The sequence below is a fragment of the Maniola hyperantus genome, unplaced genomic scaffold (genome assembly GCF_902806685.2).
Source record: "Maniola hyperantus unplaced genomic scaffold, iAphHyp1.2, whole genome shotgun sequence".
Lineage (NCBI taxonomy): Eukaryota > Metazoa > Arthropoda > Insecta > Lepidoptera > Nymphalidae > Maniola > Maniola hyperantus.
Window position 1 is genome coordinate 5,719 of NW_027189005.1, and position 20,396 is coordinate 26,114.

The 20,396-nt window shown below is 41.3% G+C and overlaps 1 protein-coding gene across 1 annotated transcript; it reads left to right on the forward strand.

Moving 5' to 3' along the window:
* Positions 1-960: 960 nt before the first annotated feature.
* Positions 961-9,171, forward strand: LOC117996021 (uncharacterized). Its single transcript, XM_034984032.1, has 3 exons — positions 961-2,430; positions 2,474-5,914; positions 7,846-9,171. Exons 1-3 carry the CDS (start codon positions 961-963, stop codon positions 9,169-9,171), a joined length of 6,237 nt encoding a protein of 2,078 aa, XP_034839923.1.
* The last annotated feature ends 11,225 nt before the right edge of the window (positions 9,172-20,396 follow it).

The window sequence follows — 20,396 nt, forward strand, 5'->3', positions numbered from 1 at the left end:
GCGGAAAACGCGGAAAATCGTGCGCCGATCACAGCATAGACATCTGTACCGAGCTGATATAGCTAAGTGGAATTTCTCATACAAAATTCATAGATTTGCTTAAAGAAACTGCATAAATCCTGCGTCGTTGTCCCGGTTCTTCGAATTTTCACGTGAAAATCTCTCAGGGCGTTGCTTTCCACCGGCCCCAGCGTCCTGCGAAAGAAAATCCAAAATTAAAATTTTCAAAAAATTTTCACTTACAAAATTTTTCGGCAAAATTTATACCCCAAATTTTCGTAGTTTTCCGGTCTTTTCCGACTCGGACGGTGCCCGCGCGTGAGGACCGTGCGCCTGACCGCTTTTCCGACAATTTTCGCGCGGAAAACGCGGAAAATCGTGCGCCGATCACAGCATAGACATCTGTACCGAGCTGATATAGCTAAGTGGAATTTCTCATACAAAATTCATAGATTTGCTTAAAGAAACTGCATAAATCCTGCGTCGTTGTCCCGGTTCTTCGAATTTTCACGTGAAAATCTCTCAGGGCGTTGCTTTCCACCGGCCCCAGCGTCCTGCGAAAGAAAATCCAAAATTAAAATTTTCAAAAAATTTTCACTTACAAAATTTTTCGGCAAAATTTATACCCCAAATTTTCGTAGTTTTCCGGTCTTTTCCGACTCGGACGGTGCCCGCGCGTGAGGACCGTGCGCCTGACCGCTTTTCCGACAATTTTCGCGCGGAAAACGCGGAAAAAAGGCCCCCCCACCCACCCTATCTTAGTTACTGAGGTGGTAACCAGCAGTACCGACGTGAGAGCCGCGGAATTTGGGACTGGGAAATTCGAAATTCTGATTTTGCAGTCCTGTGTCTGGCAGTACAGAGGGCCCATTTTATTTACTCACGGCTCTCTACACTAAAACACCGACTTAGGAATCACTAAAAACTCACATTAAATCTGATTTTTATATCTCAGACGCCATGTCGGGCAACGCGCCAGGCGCAAAATCAAAGAAAACCGTGCCCTTAGGAAGGAAAGTGCTTCTTCGCTCGGTTAGCGCCGAAGACCCTAAGCCTTCGGGCAGCGAAGCCCCCAAGCCTTCAGGTGGCGAAGCCCCCGCATCAAAGACCTCCAGCCAGTCGTCACCGACCCCGAGTGTGTCTAGTAGGGCGTCGTCTGGCGAGCCTACACAGGCCGCTCTTTCGACCCTTCCAGCTGCAGCGAACCGCCTTCTTCAGGAAGCGAAGGAACAAATGGAACAGTCGGGGAATCTAAAAACCTCCATCAAGGAGAAGGTTCTGGAGAACCTCGCAGGACTATATGAAATAGTTCTGCGGCTCAGTGAGTCCCGACAGACTCTGCAGTTGCAGCTGGAGCGGGCCCGCTCCCAGGCGACGTCTCAGGCATTGAGCCTAGAAAAACAGCAGACCGCACGACTGGAAGAGCTCGTGGAGGGCGTCAAAGCAGTGGACATAAGAGCCCCTATCGCGGAGGTGCTAAGCGAGGTAAAATCACTGCGTCAGATCGTGAACTTCGACGTACTGGATGCACTCTCCAAGACCAGTCAACAGCAGCCGCTCCCTCTGGCCATGGAAATTACCAAACGGCTCAATGAAGCCAGCAGCCAGCTAGCGGCTGTTGTCGAAGAGAGTAGGAGAAGTGTGACATACGCCGAGGTTGCAGCGGGCCCGAAGCCTAAGTCAATACCTAACCCAAATCACTCGATTATCGTATCCTCGAAGGACGAGAAAGACACGAGCGACGATGTACTCAAGAGAATCCGAGGTGCCGCAGACGCGAGAGCTAGTGGAGTCAGGGTGGAAAGGATCCGCAAAGCCAGAAACCAAAAGGTAGTAATAAGCTGCGAATCCAAAGACTCACTAACCCGCTTGACCGACAAGCTGAAAGTGGATGACTGCCTACAGATTAACGAGGCTAAAAACAAGGACCCTCTTATCGTCATCAAGAACATGCTGTCGTACAACACCGACGACGAGGTGGTAGCCTCAATAAAAACCCAGAATGCAGATGCGCTCGTGGGCATTCCCGATAGCGAGTACCGGGTAGTCCCGAAATACCGCAGGCCTGCCAGGAATCCCCACGAGTGTCACATGGTGATGCAAGTATCACCCAAAGTATGGCAGAGATTGACAAGTCAGGGAAGGGTGCACATAGACCTCCAGCGGTGCTTCGTCCTCGACCAGTCTCCTCTGGTCCAGTGCACGCGGTGCCTCGGCTTCGGCCACAGCCGCCGCCTGTGCAAAGAAGCAGAGGACAGGTGCAGTCACTGTGCTGGGCCGCACCTCCGTTCGACCTGCCCCTCGTGGACCGTCGGCGACGTGGCCTGTTGCAGAAACTGCCACATAGCGAAGCTGGAGAGGACGGAACACAGCGCATTCGATCTAGAGTGCCCCATCAGGAAAAAATGGGACACTATAGCTCGCTCTAGTGTCTCATACTGCTAAAGTGGTCAATGGGATAACGGTAATACAGGCGAACCTGCAAAGGAAGAAGCTAGCTACCCAGGAGCTGCTGAAAGGAGCCAGAGACAGTGGGGTTGACGTCTCCCTAATACAAGAACCCTATGTGGGGGCCGAGGGGATAGTGGGCCAGTATTCAGGAACTAGAGTTATTCAAAAAACAAAAGATCGAGGTAAGCCGGTAAAGGCAGCGATCTTGGTGCATAACCAGAACTGGGAAATCCACGAAGACCCATTCCTGACGACAGAAAACATCGCCTACGTTGCCATCAAGACCAAAGATCGTGTAGTTAACCTTATATCGGCCTACCTCGAAGAAGACCAACCCCTCGAACCTTACTTGGAGCACTTACGCAAGATAATCACCAAAAAAGGGTCAAGTAACATTATCTTTGGCGGAGACGTCAACGCCTGGAGCACCTGGTGGGGTAGCTCGGAAGAGAACCATAGGGGAGCAGAGCTGGCTTCTTTCTTAGACGAGCTTGACCTGCAAATATTGAACGACGGGAGCGAGCCCACATTCTTAACTGTCAGGAACAACAAAATATATAGCAGCAGGGTCGACATTACAACGTGCAGTGTCGACCTTCTGGGTAAAGTCGACGGTTGGACAGTGGATCAGGGCTTCACCAGCTCTGACCACAATACAATTAAATTCAATTTACAATTAGAAAAACCAACTACACACAACAAAACTTTAACTACAAGACAATACTTTACCAATAAAGCGAAATGGACCATCTTTAAGAAAGAACTCGATAAACAATTAAAAGAGACAGACATAGATAAGACCAAAGTGAGACAAATATTAAATAAAAAGGACTTAGACGAATTAGTTGGTAAATACGTAGAAAATGTCATAAATGCATGCAATAGGTCCATCCCAAAACTAAAACCTAAAGACCATTTTAAGTTACCATGGTGGACTGCTAAACTTGAACTCCTGAAAAGAGAAGTAACTACAAAAAAAAGGAGAATCAGATGCGCTGCTCCCTCCCGTCGTGCACATGTTGTAAAAGATTACGTAGAAACAAAACAAATATACGAAGAGGAAGCAAAGCACGCACAAACCACCAGCTGGAAGCAGTTCTGCACCAAACAGGATCGGGAGAGTCTGTGGGACGGAGTGTATAGAGTTATAAGATCTACACAAAGGAGAACGGACGACAAGCCCATGGTTAAAGACGGAGTCGCACTCAGTCCCGCAGACTCTGCCGAATACATAACATCGACCTTCTTCCCCGATGACAACGTCCTGGAAGACACCCCGAAACACACCGAAATCAGAGGGCGCACATCCATCCAAAACGACGGGGGCATAGACGATCCTTACTTTACCGAAACTGAACTACAGCACGCAGTAAATAGCTTCAACCCAAAAAAGGCTCCGGGTTCGGACGGGCTCACGGCAGATATCTGCACCGCCGCCATAAACCACGACCCGGGGCTTTTCCTGAGTATAGCGAATAAATGTTTGGAGTTGTCTCTGTTCCCGAGTCTTTGGAAGGTGGCCACGATTGTCGTATTAAGAAAGCCGGGCAAAACAGACTACAACCATCCCAAATCTTACAGACCAATAGGGCTCTTGTCAATCTTCGGCAAAATACTGGAAAAGATGCTTATAAGTAGGCTAAAATATCACATCTTGCCAAAATTAAACACCAGGCAATATGGCTTCGTCCCCCAGCGCAGCACGGAGGACGCTCTCTGTGATCTGGTGAACCATATAAGGGAACAGATAAACAACAAGAACATTGTTACCCTGGTTTCACTAGACATAGAGGGCGCCTTTGACAGCGCCTGGTGGCCGGCCATTAAGGATCAGCTTCATAAAATGAACTGCCCCAAAAACTTAAAACGCCTGATAAACAGTTATTTCGAAAACAGGCAGGTCCAAGTGACCTACGCGGGCAAAACGGTTATAAAACCGACAACAAAGGGCTGCGTGCAGGGTTCGATAGGGGGACCCATCTTTTGGAACCTCCTGTTGAACCCTCTACTCAATGATCTGGACAAAAAAGGGGTATACTGCCAGGCCTTCGCGGACGACGTCGTTCTTGTGTTTTCCGGGAAGGACTCGCAGTGCATCCAAAATAAGGCAAACGAAACCTTGGACCTTATAAACGCTTGGGGTGCAGAAAACAAATTAAAATTTGCAGCGCAAAAAACCCATGCCATGATCCTGACGAAGAAACTTAAATACCAAACACCAAATTTAAAGATGAACGGCACAGAAATCTTACTCACTAAAGAAATCAAAATACTAGGCCTAACAATAGACGAGAAACTAACCTTTAATAAACACGTAGCAAACACTGCAGTCAAAGCTTTAAATATTTACAAACAATTGGCCCGAACGGCCAGGACTACGTGGGGATTAAACCCGGAAGTCATAAGAACGATTTACGTGGCCGTCATCGAGCCAATTGTTATGTATGCTGCTAGCGTTTGGGCCAAAGCTGCCGAGAAGATAACTGTCCAAAAGCAACTTAACACAATACAACGAGGCTTCGCTCAAAAGATTTGCAAGTCCTATAGGACGGTATCACTGCACGCGGCGCTAGTTCTGGCCGGACTGATTCCTTTGGACTTGCGAATCTCTGAGCACGCTCAACTGTACGAAGCGAAGCGCGGTCGTCCCCTTCGATGCCTACCTGAAGACAGGAAATTAGAGGAAAGAATCAGCTTCCTGGAGGCCGAGCATCCAGCGGAAACCATTGCCGTCGATTATTCCAACCTTGAAGATCTTCAACCTGAAACCGTCGAGGCACACAACCTGCAAGGCACTCTCATTTTTACCGACGGGAGTAAGATTGAGGACAAAGTCGGAGCGGCCATTTCAATATGGAAAGATGGAAAGGAGACGGCTTCCATGAAGCTGAGACTCGAGCCTTACTGTACCGTGTTTCAAGCGGAGTTATTTGCTCTCCGAAGGGCAATTGAAAAATTCTCCAAGGGGAAGGACGATGAGGTGTGCATTCTCAGCGACTCCAGGTCGTCACTGGACTTGCTGAGAAACCACAGGTCATTTCACCCCTTGGCCTTTGCAATAAGGAAGCAAATAGCAAACCTCCGCCAACAAGGCAAGGAAATACGACTGTATTGGATAAAAGCTCACGTGGGCATCGAGGGCAACGAACGCGCTGACGAGCTGGCCAAACAGGCAGCTCTCCACAAAAAGAGCAAAGCGGATTACGACGCCTGCCCCGTTTCGTATGTTAAAAGACAAATCAGACAAGCTACCCTTGACGTCTGGCAGAAGAGATATAGTGAAGGCGACACCGCCAACACAACAAAAGCTTTTCTGCCAGACGTCAGGAACGCCTACAAAATCATACGGACGATAAAACTGGACTCGACCACAACACAAGTTCTATCGGGACACGGTGGATTCGCATACTACTTGCACAAATTCAAGTGCAAGGCGAGTCCATCGTGCCAGTGCGATCCAGAGGTGAATGAAGATATACTTCATTTGCTGCTGGATTGCCCGAGATTCGCAAAAATACGCTTTGAAACCGAAATACTTTTAGATGACAATATTACACTAGGAACAATAAATAAATTTTTGGAGAATAAAGACAAAAGAGATATATTTTTAAAATTTTGTAAATACATAGCAGAAAAAATAATAAGACAAAACAAATAATCAAGTTATTTATATATGTGCTATAAAACATATAGCACATATATAAAATAAAAATACAAATAATAAATATAAACAAAATAAATATACTATAAATTAGCCACAATACTGTTATTGTGGCCAGTACCTTAACAAATATATAAAATAAAATATAACAATAAATATATATGTACCTTCTTTTTTACAAGCAAAGGCTCTTTACTTCATGTTATAATAACATGAAGTAAAAAAGACCAACAATAGAAATAATATATAAAATAAATATTAAACATAAAATATTAAATATATAAATGGAAATAAAATCTTAGATTTTATTTCATTTAAAAATAATTCAAACGTAATACCAAAGACTCTGATCTCCACGTCAGAGGTAAAATAGAGCAATCTATGATTATAAAAAAAAAAAAAAAAAAAAAAAAAAAAACCTAACCTAACCTAACCTAACCTAACCTAACCTAACCTAACCTAACCTAACCTAACCTAACCTAACCTAACCTAACCTAACCTAACCTAACCTAACCTAACCTAACCTAACCTAACCTAACCTAACCTAACCCGAAAAAAATTGTTTTAAAAATAGATTTAGTGCCAATTAGTTACCGTATTTATCATTAAAGTTGTATAAATCAAATAACCAGTGCATCAAAGTGTTATTAAAGTTATTTACATGAATAAAACCATAAAATTCAACAATCGATGTGGTGCTACAAACTTCATACCTATTACTTATCTAACCTAATACAAAATAACCTAAATATACGTACTTACGTCTAAAGTGAAAACCCCCTAAATAAGAAGTGAAAATACTATCTAACTTATTAACACTATTCAAAATGTGTTAATAAATGCAATAAATTAACTAGAGCTAAAACATTTGTTTTAAAAGCATAATAATTTATGATATGAGGGTGAGTTGAAAATTAATTTGTACGTGGCGCACGATTGAAGTGATTTGAACGATCGGCTGCAGAACCGACGACGTATGAGTGTCTACCAGTGCTACATATACTTACTTACGGTACCTACCTATTCTAAAAGTTTGGAGTTTGATCCTGACTGTGGTAAATAAATCAAATAGTGAACAAATAATATCGACCGATCAGTATTGCATACGAACAAAAACAATAGTACTGCCGCGTGCCAATAGAGGGCGACTCGCGAAATTCTTTGCACGTTCTCACGTTCACTATCATAGAATACCGCAAGCAAATAATAAGTAAATAACTTTTTTGAACTGTGGCTCTTGTTGACTGTGGAATTTAGACGAAACTTAGTTTTTAAATAAGTTTAAGTATTAATATTATTAATAATTATAATAAATAATTAGTAAATAACTGTTTGAACTTTGACGCTTGTTGACTGTAGAATTTAGATTCAAACTTAGTTTTTTAAATAAGTTTAAGTATTATTATTATTAATAATTATAATTAAATTTAATTATAATAAATAATTAGTAAATACTGTGGAATTTAGACGTTAAACTTAGTTTTTAAATAAGTTTAAGTATTATTGTTATTATTATATATATATACATATATATATATATTATTTCTATTTTTTTGACTTAGGCAGACTATACACTGCCTAATTTACATAGTAAACCTACTTTTAGTTAGTTTTAAGGAAATTGGACGTAACTATAACTTTTAAATAAGATTAAGTACCTACCTATATTATTTTTATTTTTAATTTTTACTGACAGCTGGAGGCCTTTTACACCTCCAACTTCTTTAAATCAGGCTAAGGTTAAAACAAAACTCTTTCCAATGGCACCAACAACATCGAGTGCAAACAAACCTGCTAATACAGGGAGCATCACTGTAAAACACAGTGACTCAGACTCTAAAAAGAAGCCCCCAACTAAGCCTCCGTCAACCGAAATGCCCTTCTTGGCAAGGTCGGCCACGGAAGGCCCCCTGGAAGAGCTGGTGAACACCGCGAACCGGCTCTTCCAGGAGGCAAAGCTCCAACTGGAGCAGTCCGGAAATATGAAATCCACAATAAAAGAGACAGTAATAGAGTGCCTCTCGAGCCTCTACACGATTGTGTTGCGGCTCAACGGAGGGACACCGCCTCCCGCCACCCGGACTGTAACACCAACGGCGGCCGACTTTGCAAGGGAGGTCATGGAGGAGCTACAGCAACAGCGGGAACTGGTGGTCGCGGCCAGGGCTGACATCGGGGCCGTCAGGGATCATGTGCGGAAAATCGATGACAACATCGAAAAGATGAACACGGTCACTGAAGGTATTACGTATGCGGCGATGGCGGCGACCGCCAGGCCCGCTGGTGCTACCTCCCAGCCTCGGCCTGTCCACTCGATCGTTGTGTCCTCCGTTGACACCCACGACACAAGTGAAGATGTTTTAAATAAAATTAGGACAGCCGTGAATGCGAAGACATCCGGCGTGCGAGTGGACAGGCTTAGAAAAGCAAGGGATCAAAAAGTAGTGTTGGGCTGCCAATCGCGAGAGGAGCTCGCCAAAGTGGCAGAGAAGCTCAAGTCTGGCAGCCCTACACTCCTTACGCAGGAGGTGGAAAACAGGGACCCGCTTATAATACTACTGAATGTCCTCAAAATCAATACGGATGAAGACATCCTGGGCGCCCTTAAGCTACAAAATGAAAACGTACTGGGGGTGATACCTGATCACGACTACAGGGTAAGCGTGAAATACCGAAGAAGGGCCAGGAATCCGCTCGAGAACCATGTGGTCTTGCAGGTGTCACCGCCAGTATGGCAGCGAGTCACAACCGTGGGAAAGGTCCACATAGATCTGCAGCGGGTGGTGGCTAAAGATCAGTCCCCACTGGTTACCTGCTCCAGGTGTCTGGGCTACGGGCACGGTCGTAGGACCTGCGAGGCGTCCGTAGACACTTGCAGCCACTGCGCGGGTCCGCACCTGCGTAGTGAGTGCCTAGCGTGGAAGGCTGGAGATCGACCCACGTGTTGCAACTGCCAGAGCAGCCGACTAGATCGGACAGACCACAATAGTTTTGACGAGAGTTGTCCGATCCGGAAAAAGTGGGATGCACTGGCAAGAGCGAGAGTGGCATACTGCTAAAGGCTCCTCAAACAAACCTATAGATGCTTTTGAAATACTCCAAGCCAACCTCCAGAGGAAACAGCTAGCCTTTAAAGAAATGACCCTGGAGGCACAAAAGGGTGGGTTTAGTCTTGCCCTCGTTCAAGAACCTTATGTGGGGGCAAAGGGTGAAATCGCGCTAAGTAGTGGCTTTAGGGTAGTTCAGCGATCGCAAAACCGGACAAAGCCAGTAAAGGCGGCAATAGTAGTCTTCAATAATGAAATGCAGATCGTTGAATGCCCTACAGCCACTACCGAGAATATTGCTGTAGCGATTCTCAAAACGGATGCATGGGAAATTGGAGTCGTCTCCGTGTACTTCGAGGACAGCCTCCCCTTGGACCCATATTTGACACAACTCAAAAAGATAGTAGAAAATTTTGAAACAAAATATATTTTAATAGGGGGGGATTTTAACTCATGGAGTCCATGGTGGGGCAGTGACTCAGAGAACCATCGAGGTAGAGAAGTACTCGGAGCTTTCGCGGAGATGAATCTGAACGTGTTGAACGAGGGCAGGACTCCCACCTTTTATACAATAAGAAATGGCAAGGAATTCAAAAGCAATGTGGACATCACCGTATGTAGCCAGGAACTCTTAGGGCTAATTGAGGGGTGGAGGGTTGACGAAGGTATTACTAGCTCGGACCATAATGCAATCGTATTCACAATAAAATTAAATAAGTCTAAACTAAAGAGGCAACTAAAAACTACCCGGCTATACAACACAAAGAAAGCGAAATGGAACTTATTTAGGCAAGAGTTTAGAAAAGAATTAGAAAAGAATAATGTAGGCGTAGAAGAAATAGAAAAAATACGAACAGAGATACAATTAGAGGAAATAGTAACCAAATATACAAACAGCATAATCGAAGCATGTAAACTTGCAATACCTACCATTAAAAGGAAAACTAAAATAAACTTACCTTGGTGGACACCAGAGCTAGAAAACCTGAAAAAAGAAATGATGACGAAGAAGCGTAGAATTAAATGCGCCGCCCCAAGCAGGAAACAGCACGTCATCGACGAGTATTTGCAAATAAAAGAAACATATACAATAGAAGCAGACACAGCGCGAATTAATAGTTGGAAAGAGTTTTGCAGTGCCCAGGACCGTGAGAGTGTATGGGATGGCATCTACAGGGTTATAAGATGTACGGCCAGAAAATCGGAAGATCAACCTCTCGTAAAGGAAGGAACCGTTTTAAGTCCAATTGAATCCACCAGGTTCCTAGCTAGTACTTTCTTTCCCCAGGATGTGGAATCTGACGATAATTCCAATCACAGGAAAATGCGTGAAAGGGCTAGAAGCATAATAGAACCAACGGAAAATGAAATACAGGATCCTCCCTTTACGAGACAGGAACTAAAGTATGTGATCTCAACTTTTAACCCTAAAAAAGCACCGGGAAGCGACGGTCTCACAGCTGACATTTGCGCGGAGGCCATAAGTGCCGACGCAAGTATATACTTGGCTATTGTCAATAGGTGCCTCGAAATATCATTTTTTCCGGTACTCTGGAAACAGGCAACGGTAATAGTTCTAAGGAAGCCCGGTAAATCCGACTATAGTCAAGTAAAATCGTATAGACCCATAGGACTGTTGCCGGTGCTCGGAAAGGTATTGGAGAAGATGATCGTGAGGAGAATTCGATGGCACTTGTTGCCAAAGGCTAATCCGAGGCAGTATGGCTTTGTACCGCAGCGCGGTACCGAGGACTCCCTCTGTGACTTGGTGCAACATATACGGAACAATCTTGATAATAAGCTTATCAATGTAGTCGTATCACTAGACATAGAGGGAGCCTTCGACAGCGCGTGGTGGCCCGCGGTGAGATGTCGCTTACTGGACGAAAAATGCCCCCTGAATCTCAGGCAAATTGTAATAGTTATTTGAATGATAGAGAAGTCAGAGTTCGCTATGCAGATAATGAATGTACCGTTTCAACAACGAAAGGGTGTATCCAGGGCTCAATAGCGGGGCCCACCTTCTGGAACATCCTGCTGGATCCCCTCCTAGATACAATAGAAAAGGCCAAGGTACATTGTCAGGCGTTCGCCGACGACATCGTCCTGGTGTTCTCCGGCGGATCAGCCGCAGTGATAGAAGAAGAAGCGAACCGGGTGCTGAGCCTTGTGTATGAGTGGGGTGTAGCGCACAAATTGAAGTTTGCACCACATAAAACAAGCGCAATGGTGATAACCAAAAAACTCAAATACGACACCCCACGCATACACATGGGTGGCACCCTGGTTCAGCTAGTCGAAGAAATTAAGATTTTAGGCCTAATACTTGATAGTAAATTAACTTTTAATAATCATATAAAATACATTTGTAAAAAAGCATTGAATATTTATAAACCACTTGCACGATCAGCTAAAATTAACTGGGGACTGTCCGCGGAGGTCATTAGGACGATGTACGTCGCTGTAATAGAGCCTATAATACTTTACGCGTCTAATGTCTGGGCTCCTGCTGCCAATAAAATAACGGTTCAAAAATATCTGAACACCGTACAGCGAGGCTTTGCACAAAAAATGTGCAAGGCCTACCGTACGGTGTCCCTTAACGCGGCGATAGTCTTAACCGGGACTATACCACTCGACTTGAGAGCTCTAGAGACGAAAGAGCTGTACGAAGCTAAAAGAGGAAAGCCGCAAAGTATTATCGGAGACAGAGAGGTGGAAACCAAAGTGTGTTTCTTGGAAGCAGTACATCCAGCCAGAGAGGCAATCGAGGATTTCGTCTGCCTCGAGGACTTGAGTGCCGAAACTATCGGGGAGAACAGCATAAACGGGCTGAGTATATTCACGGATGGAAGCAAAATAGATGGAAAAGTTGGTGCAGCGCTATCATGCTGGGAAGATGGTAATGAGATACGGAGTAGTAAATTTCTCTTGGAACGCTACTGCTCCGTATTTCAAGCCGAACTATACGCACTGTACAAAGCTACCGAGTACGTCCTAAAAAGCAACAAACCATCCGTGAACATACTCAGTGACTCAAGGTCAGCCTTAGAGTGCATTAAGAATCCGGGCACGTTTCACCCTTTGGCATTCAAAATTAGAAAAAATTTGACTTTATTAAGAGAAAAGGGAAACACGATTAGGCTCTTTTGGATAAGGGCACATGTCGGAGTTGAGGGCAATGAAAGAGCTGACGCCCTCGCTAAGGAGGCAGCCAGAAAAAAGAAAACTGCCCCCAACTACGACCAGTGTCCCTTGTCATTCATAAAACAGTCCATCAGACAAACAACTATAGAGACTTGGAACAAAAGATACCAAAATGGTGAACGGCGGCCTTGACTAGGCTGTTCTTCCCGGACGTTTATGGCGCATTCAAAGTTGTCAGAAAGACTAAGTTAACACCGATTCACGTTCAAGTGCTGACGGGACATGGAGGCTTTGGGCAGTATTTAAAAAGATTCAAGTGCAAGGATGATTCAGCTTGCGACTGCGACCCAGCAAACGAGGAATCGGTGTTACACTTACTCTTAGACTGTCCCATATATGGGAAGGAACGTTTTGAACTGGAACAAAAGACAGAAGTGCAAATAAGGAAAGAAACGCTGGAAGTACTGCTAAGAGACAAAAAGTGCCAAAAAGCATTTTTAGAATACTGCACCAAAATAGCGAAATGTACTATAAAGAAAAATAAAACTAAGTAAAACTGTAAATATTTAATATATATTATACTTGTAAATATAGATCTATAGTTGTATGCTTATTATAAGAATAAATGTATATACTTTGATTAAAATTTATAGGTATAATATAGTTAATATAGAAAAACAAACTGTAAATAAATAATGTAAGAGAATAACAAAATGTAATACCCAAAAAGAACTCTGACACAAATCGGAGGATTTCCGATGATTTTAATAAAAAAAAAAAAAAAAAAAAAAATCTATCAATCTAGACCAATAATATTATAAATGCGAAATGGGGCTATCTGTCTAGCTGTATACTTATAGTTGTTCATGACCCATCCCTTTAATCAATTTGACGAAATGTTGCATCAAACTTCTTATGATGGGAACCTCCTGCAAGCGCTAGAGAAAGATTCCTCTATATAAAAACAACATTTTACAGTATGCAGCAGAAATAATGTACATCGACCTTTAGAAAGAGATAGCGGAATGTCTCTGTGGTTGAGACCGACAAAACGTCCTATAGATATGAGTGACAGAGACAACGCTCTACAAAGCTGAAATGTCATTCTAAAGGCTTATGCATTATTCTGTCGCGTACTGTAGGTCCGGTTAAGAATAGTAAAAACCCCTACCACATTGCGAGGTGTATGAATGAGGATCATATCCAAATATTGTAGCTGTAGTCTTTTTAAACTATCTCGCATAGATTGCATTACGTCCTTACACGTGGCAACTGTGAATGTTAGCTGAAAAAATCAGAAAGTAACAAGATTTTGACAATTAATTTTAATCTATATGCAGGCTGTTTTAATAAAATAAAATTACCTAAGTACTTAAAGTTTATCCATTCAAATAACTTAAGTTAACAGTAACATATTAAAGAGGTTGGAGCCTTTTTTTATGAGTAGGAGAATAGCTAGTTCTGTGTCAGAAGACTCGGTAGGGCGATTTCGTAAAACCTGCATCAATCATTATTACAATCTCAATTGTTGTGATTAGCTGAATTTGTACTATTCTTTTTGCAACAATGCATTGTAGCCAATAGTGAGCGAGCGTCAACCAATCAGAGGTGATTGCGATCGTGACATTGTAGCTGTCTTCTACCGCAATCGCGCAGCGGAAGACTCCACTCTTCCATAACAATATTAGAGTGAGCCTGCATTACACGTGTGTATAGTAACCCAGTGTATCAGTGTATGTATACATGTAGGTACCTATTTATATATTGTTGTGTGGTGTTGTGGGTGGTGTTGTGTGTGTGTGTGCAGAGTTAAAGAACTGTTTTACTAAATTGAAAGATCGATTCAAAAATCCAAACCATAAAGTGTTCTAGCCTTATGGAGAGCATAAGATTAGAACCCTCTTAATAATATGTAAGATGATGGTAAGATGCATGATTCCCTGAATAGAACCGAAAAGTCCTATCTTGGCGAATAGCTTAGCGAGCCTCGTAGCTTTTTTAAGTTTATGTAAGTAATGAATTATCACCTTACCTACATATATCTTACAACAAAAGACAATCAAAACGTATATAATGCTACCTATCTTAAGTAATAATTTATTTTAAATAAATTCCTTGACTTCAAATTCGAATCGAAACAATTTGTGGTACTTCTTATAATACCTATATGGTACTTACCATATAGGTATCATACGAAATACCACAAATTGTACTGCCTATATTTTTATTTTGCTTTGTGTGTTTTTCTGTACCTAATAATTTAATACCATAAAAGTATATTATTATTCATTCATTCATTCATTTATTTATACTTGCTCGTCACCGCCGTGCCGTCATCGTCATCATGTTTAACACTCAACTTAGTTTTTACTTTTGTATGTCCTTGGCTGAAATATTCGCTGTCAGGTTTCGTACTTTTTTTATTTTATTAAACTTCGTCCGCGTGGACTACACAATTTTAAAACCCCTATTTCACCTCCTTTGAGGTTGAATTTTCAAAATCCTTTCTTAACGGATGCCTACGTTATAATAGCTTTCTGCATGCCAAATTTCAGCTCGATCCGTCCAATAGTTTAAGCTGTGCGTTGATAGGTAGATCAGTCAGTCACTTTTCCTTTTACATTATTTAGATAATTTTATCAAGGATTTATTGTATAGTTGTTTTACCTTGTAGTTATATACAATTCATTCCGTTTCACGATACCTCGTTTCAAGAGGTCCTTGCTTGCCTCACCGATCTTGCCTCAGTTACGTAAAGAGCTGCAGTGTCTATGTGCCTAATCCGGCTTCCAGTGCCCATGTGACTGCTTGGGGCACGTATTTCCGGTTATCTAACTGTAACATTTATCAAAGTTTCCATTTTATTACCAGACATTTTTTTCCAAAAGGATAGTTTAGACCACGTGACCCACCGGCGGCGGGGTGGTTACGTAAAACGTTGCAGTAGCGACAGCAGTAGCAATGCGACAGTTCATTTGCTGTCTCTCTCTTAGTTAGAAGTTCTTATTTTGCTTTGTGGCTATTGCTGTCTCTCTCTAGCCGGACGTTTGACAGCAATGATTGCGAGATTTACGCCTGTCGCAAGCCTGTCGCGAGATACGTACACCCCCCCACCACCGGTACATCAGGTCCACTTATTAGAACAATATTGTCAAGCGTTAGGAGTATCTCCATATATAAAAATGAATTCCTTGAAGTACGAGGATGGTTCTTACGGAGATAAAAATTTAAAAAAAATCCTGAAAAAGAATCGACTGTTAGGCGGTACGAAGTTCGCCGGGGCAGCTAGTCTAGTAAAAAAAATGATATATTTGAAGCGCCCCACCGAGCGTACCGAGAATCAAAATGGACAATTTCTATAAAAATATTGACATGGTCGGTCGTCGAATTGAGAGATTCCTCAGCATTTAGTTCCGAGTACGCTCACATGACGCTCAATGCTGCTGTCAGCGCCACAATGGCGATAATCAAGTTGCTTCAGAAACACGCCGTCAATCGCATATTGAGCATAACTATTTATTACTGAAAATAATTGTATTAAGTATTATTTTTTACACTATTAAAGACAAATAACTTACTTCCTCCCCGGCCCCGAAAAAAGTACCAAAACATTTGCTGGCATCATGTTGCCATCATTGAGTTGTACCGTTTCTGATTTTTTGATTGACTCTACCTGCGAATAATAAGGTTTATTAAGAGAAGTTTCCCTAGCGCGCTCTTCAGCGGTCTATATACTGACGTAGTTTGGTTAAGTTAAATTAGAGTTAAATTTTACGAGGAACAGTAGAGTTATAGATTTCAAACATTATACTTTCAATTTTAAGAAAATATTACGATCAAGACTCCTTCACGGACAACAGCAAAGCAGGCTTGCAAATGCAATGTATACTTATAATGTTTTCTATGTACATAAGGGGGCGTCCATAAATTACGTGAGATGTTCAAGGGGGGGGGGGGGAGGGGGGTCGAGTCAAATCTCATAATCTAACGTCGGAGAGGGGGGGAATTGCGTGATAATTATCACGCAATTTTTTTATGATTGAAACAAAAAAAAAATTTGGTCCATTTAATCCAGATTGTACATGCTTGAGATTTAATCTTAAGCGTAATCGTAGTACGATTAATATCATTCACTAATTCGTTCGAAAGAAAATAATTTCATTCAAGTATCCAACGCGTTTACGTAGGAACCCCACTTTGTAAAATCTCACGTGAGATTGGGGGTTGGGGGAGGGGGTTGAATAAAATCTCACGACATCTCACCGGGGGAGGGACAGAAAATTCAAAAAAACACCTCACGGAATTTATGGACGTCCCCTAATATAATTTTAACTATTTGATTATTTATGTTCCTGCGCACATTATAAAATGAAAACAAAAAAAATTGCTAATTAAAGTCAAAAAGGTAGGTAAGTATACCTAAGTATAGTTTATTTTTAAATTACTGTACTTTTATAAAACAATTTCAAAGTACTTACAGCACATAGTATTGCAAGTAAACTATTGAAATAAATAACATTTTCGTAATTTCCTTGACAAGTTGACAAAGCTGCTACTTCGGTAAATTAATAATAAACGCGAATTTTGCAGTTTAAATACTGTCTACTTAACTAGGTATAACATGTTACATAATAATTAGAATAATAATCTAAGTAGGTCTTGTAATAAAACCGATCAAGTGCGATTCATGCTCGCGCAACGAGGGTCCCGTACTAAAATCGTATTTTTCAACATTTTGCACGATAATTCAAAAAAATATGTTGCATAAAAATGTTAAAAATCTGTTTTAGAATGCATAGGTGAAGACCTGTCATATGATATCCCACTTGATATACTTATCTTACTTCGAAAATTGAAAATACTAATTATTAGTTCATGACCCAATTTTTTTTGTGTGATGTAACCACAAATTCACGGTTTTCAGATTTTTCCCCGAATGTCTGCTATAAAATCTACCTACCTGCCAAATTTCATGATTATAATTCAACGGGAAGTACCTGTAGGTTTCTTGACAGACCGACAGACAGACAACAAAGTGATCCTATAAGGGTTCCGTTATTCCTTTTGAGGTACGGAACCCTAAAAATTATAATATTCTTGACACAATTATTATTAAGTAGATATACAATAATAGTAGAATATAACTCCCGCAAATTGCTATTGCGTGTGGCCGCCATTTTAGTGACGTCAGCACTAGACTGAAGTTTCGAGCTGATGGTATATTTTTACTTAAATATATTGTTGTCTTTGTAATTAAAATGATAATAATTCAAATATTCTCTTGACACATATATTGCTGCTAATAATATAAGAAAACAAAGAAAACAGTAAAATATTTATAAAAAGTCCCGCAAATTGCTATTGCGCTGAAACTAAAATGATATCATTTTGACGTCAACCGAAATAAAAATATACCATCATCAGCTCGAAACTTCAGTCTAGTGCTGACATCACTAAAATGGCAGCCACGCGCATTAGCAATTTGCGGGACTTATGCCTACTGCTAGTAGTAAAGTACAGGTACTTACCACCTACCTTACCTATACGTATTTATAAAATAATTTACTTTCAACTTTCAGAGACTTCCAATAACATTGAAAGATCTTTCATAAAAATAGTCTTAGGTACTAAAAACATAAGCATTTTTTTTAATTTACGGACGGACGGACGTACAGTAGGTACACAAATGGCCATTTTTGCCGGAGCAAATAGGTATTTACACAAGCAAATATAATGCCCGGGATCGGACCCCCGACCTCCCGAATAGAAGGCTGACGTCTTGAGTAAGGTTAATAAGCTAAATTAAAGATTATTATAATAACACACTTTTTATTTTCACCATCAGAATATAATTCAAATCTTAATTTCCAGCACAAACTCAGCAATTTTTACATTTAAGTAGGTAACCAACATGACATACCTACAAGTTGTTAGTAGAACGCTAGCAAAAACGACGATAGGCGATACCAGATGACAGGAGATGACAGGTGAAACTGAAGATACCACAAAACAAACGCGAACAAAAATCAAAAAGCCTGTATTTTTAAAAAATTCGCAATGTATTGCAAATAAAACATCTGACTGACGCTAGAGGTCAATGAACGTTGTGGTAGTTAGGACACGGTAATGTTATCTATGGTTAGGTGCCGCGGGGTCAACGCCACATTGTAGGAGGGGCATTGACTCCCAAGTTTTGCACGCTACACATTGCGGCTTTGAAATAAAAATCACTAAAACTACGAGTATATAAGGCAAATAGTTATTGGATTGTGTTTGGGTAGTATAATAATAGTGCTTAATTTTTGCTAGCGTACTTTATATCGTTTAATAAACAAGCTAGACTTTTTCGTGTCATAAAATGTTGTATTTTATTAAATTACAAAAACGGTGCAAGATATTATGTACTAGGTTTCCTTAAGTAGTTTCCTTAAAACATAATCGCAGAAATCTTCTCGGAGAAACGCGTGAGCGATATGTGCCCGGCGCAGAAGACCCTCCGGAGATAGGTTTTTTACTCGTATCATGATTTCATTGTCAGTTACGCACTGCACTTCCGTTATCTGAGTTCTATCCGTCATCCGTGAGAATACCAGCAATTATCTACGACATTATGTCATAAGCTACCATACAAAACAAATAGGAACGTATGTTCACGGACTCAGATCGGATGCAGTGCGTAACTGTCTTACGCATTTCAGCAAGAAGCTATCTTGTTTACCTTCTAAGTAATCGGCCCCATTAATGGGGCCGATTCTTGTACACAATCTCTAAACTAAACTAAATTAACAGTCTAAATCTAGTGGTATCCTTTTCCGCAAGCAACATTATGAAAGGGATAGCATTCGATTTAGACGTGCCATTTAGTTTAGTTTAGCGATTGTGTACAACGGAATTAGCCCAAATGTTACTTATAAATCTACCTAGATTTTAAATGAAGGAACTACTAAGCATTTCTATACTGTTGCAAATGTTCCTCTGGTAAATCTCTTCATATTTTTATAATCACGATACATCTCTTCTTCCAGTCCATCGTAATCGATCAAGTGGACCTTGATATTTTTGTTAAATTTATTAATGATGAGGACGTCTTCAGGGCATAGAGTAAAATCAAAAATGTCTATATTTGATTTAATGTGTTCCTTGTCCAACGAACCAGCAATTGGCATAATGTGGCGTTCAACCTGAAAATGAATGATGAACCTATATGTCTAAAAAAAATATATAAGTAGGTATATTTTCTAAAAAAGCTGTGATAGCCTAGTGGTTAGGACGTCCACCTTCTAATCGGAGGTAGGGGCGCGATCCCGGGCACGCACCTCTAACTTTTCGGAGTTATGTGCGTTTTAATTAATTAAATATTATTTGCTTTTACGGTGATGGAAAACATCGTGAGGAAACCTGCATGCCTGAGAGTTCTCCATATATTCTCAAAGGTGTGTGAAGTCTACCAATCCGCACATGGCCAGCTTATAGGCTTATGACTATATGGCTAAAACCCTTCTCACTCTGAGAGGAGACCCGTGCTGTGTACGGCAATGGGTTGATCATGATGATGATATTATTTCTATAATATTAATATGGATCTTCAGATTCTGCCCGCGGCTTCGTCCAAGAAAGTTTAGATTTTTCGAATCTCCTTGGAATATGTTTACTCTGGATGATAAGCTATCTCTGCGCGTTTAATTGAAGGCATAGAGTTGTTGAATTGAATTAAGTAGTTGAGGCATAGAGAAATAACAACATACCCTGTGTGTCTGTTGTTTTCACGGCCACCCAATCGTTCAACCAATTTTGACCAAAGGTATAGAGATAGCTTGCATCCCAGAGTATTTTAATAAGCATAAATGGGCATCATCTAGTAATGATGACATACGGATGGGTAGACAGACATCAGTATGAAATAGATAGGGATTCTTTTGCCACTTGTTTATGGAACCTTAAAAACTTAAATTCACGTAGATGAAAACCTGAAAAGCCTACATATTAGATAAAATTGAAAATTTACCAAATACCGCAGGACAATCTGACTTTTACACAGTATTTCTTGGCCATCCCCACCAATATAGGATCGTCAAAAGTGGGTGGTAATG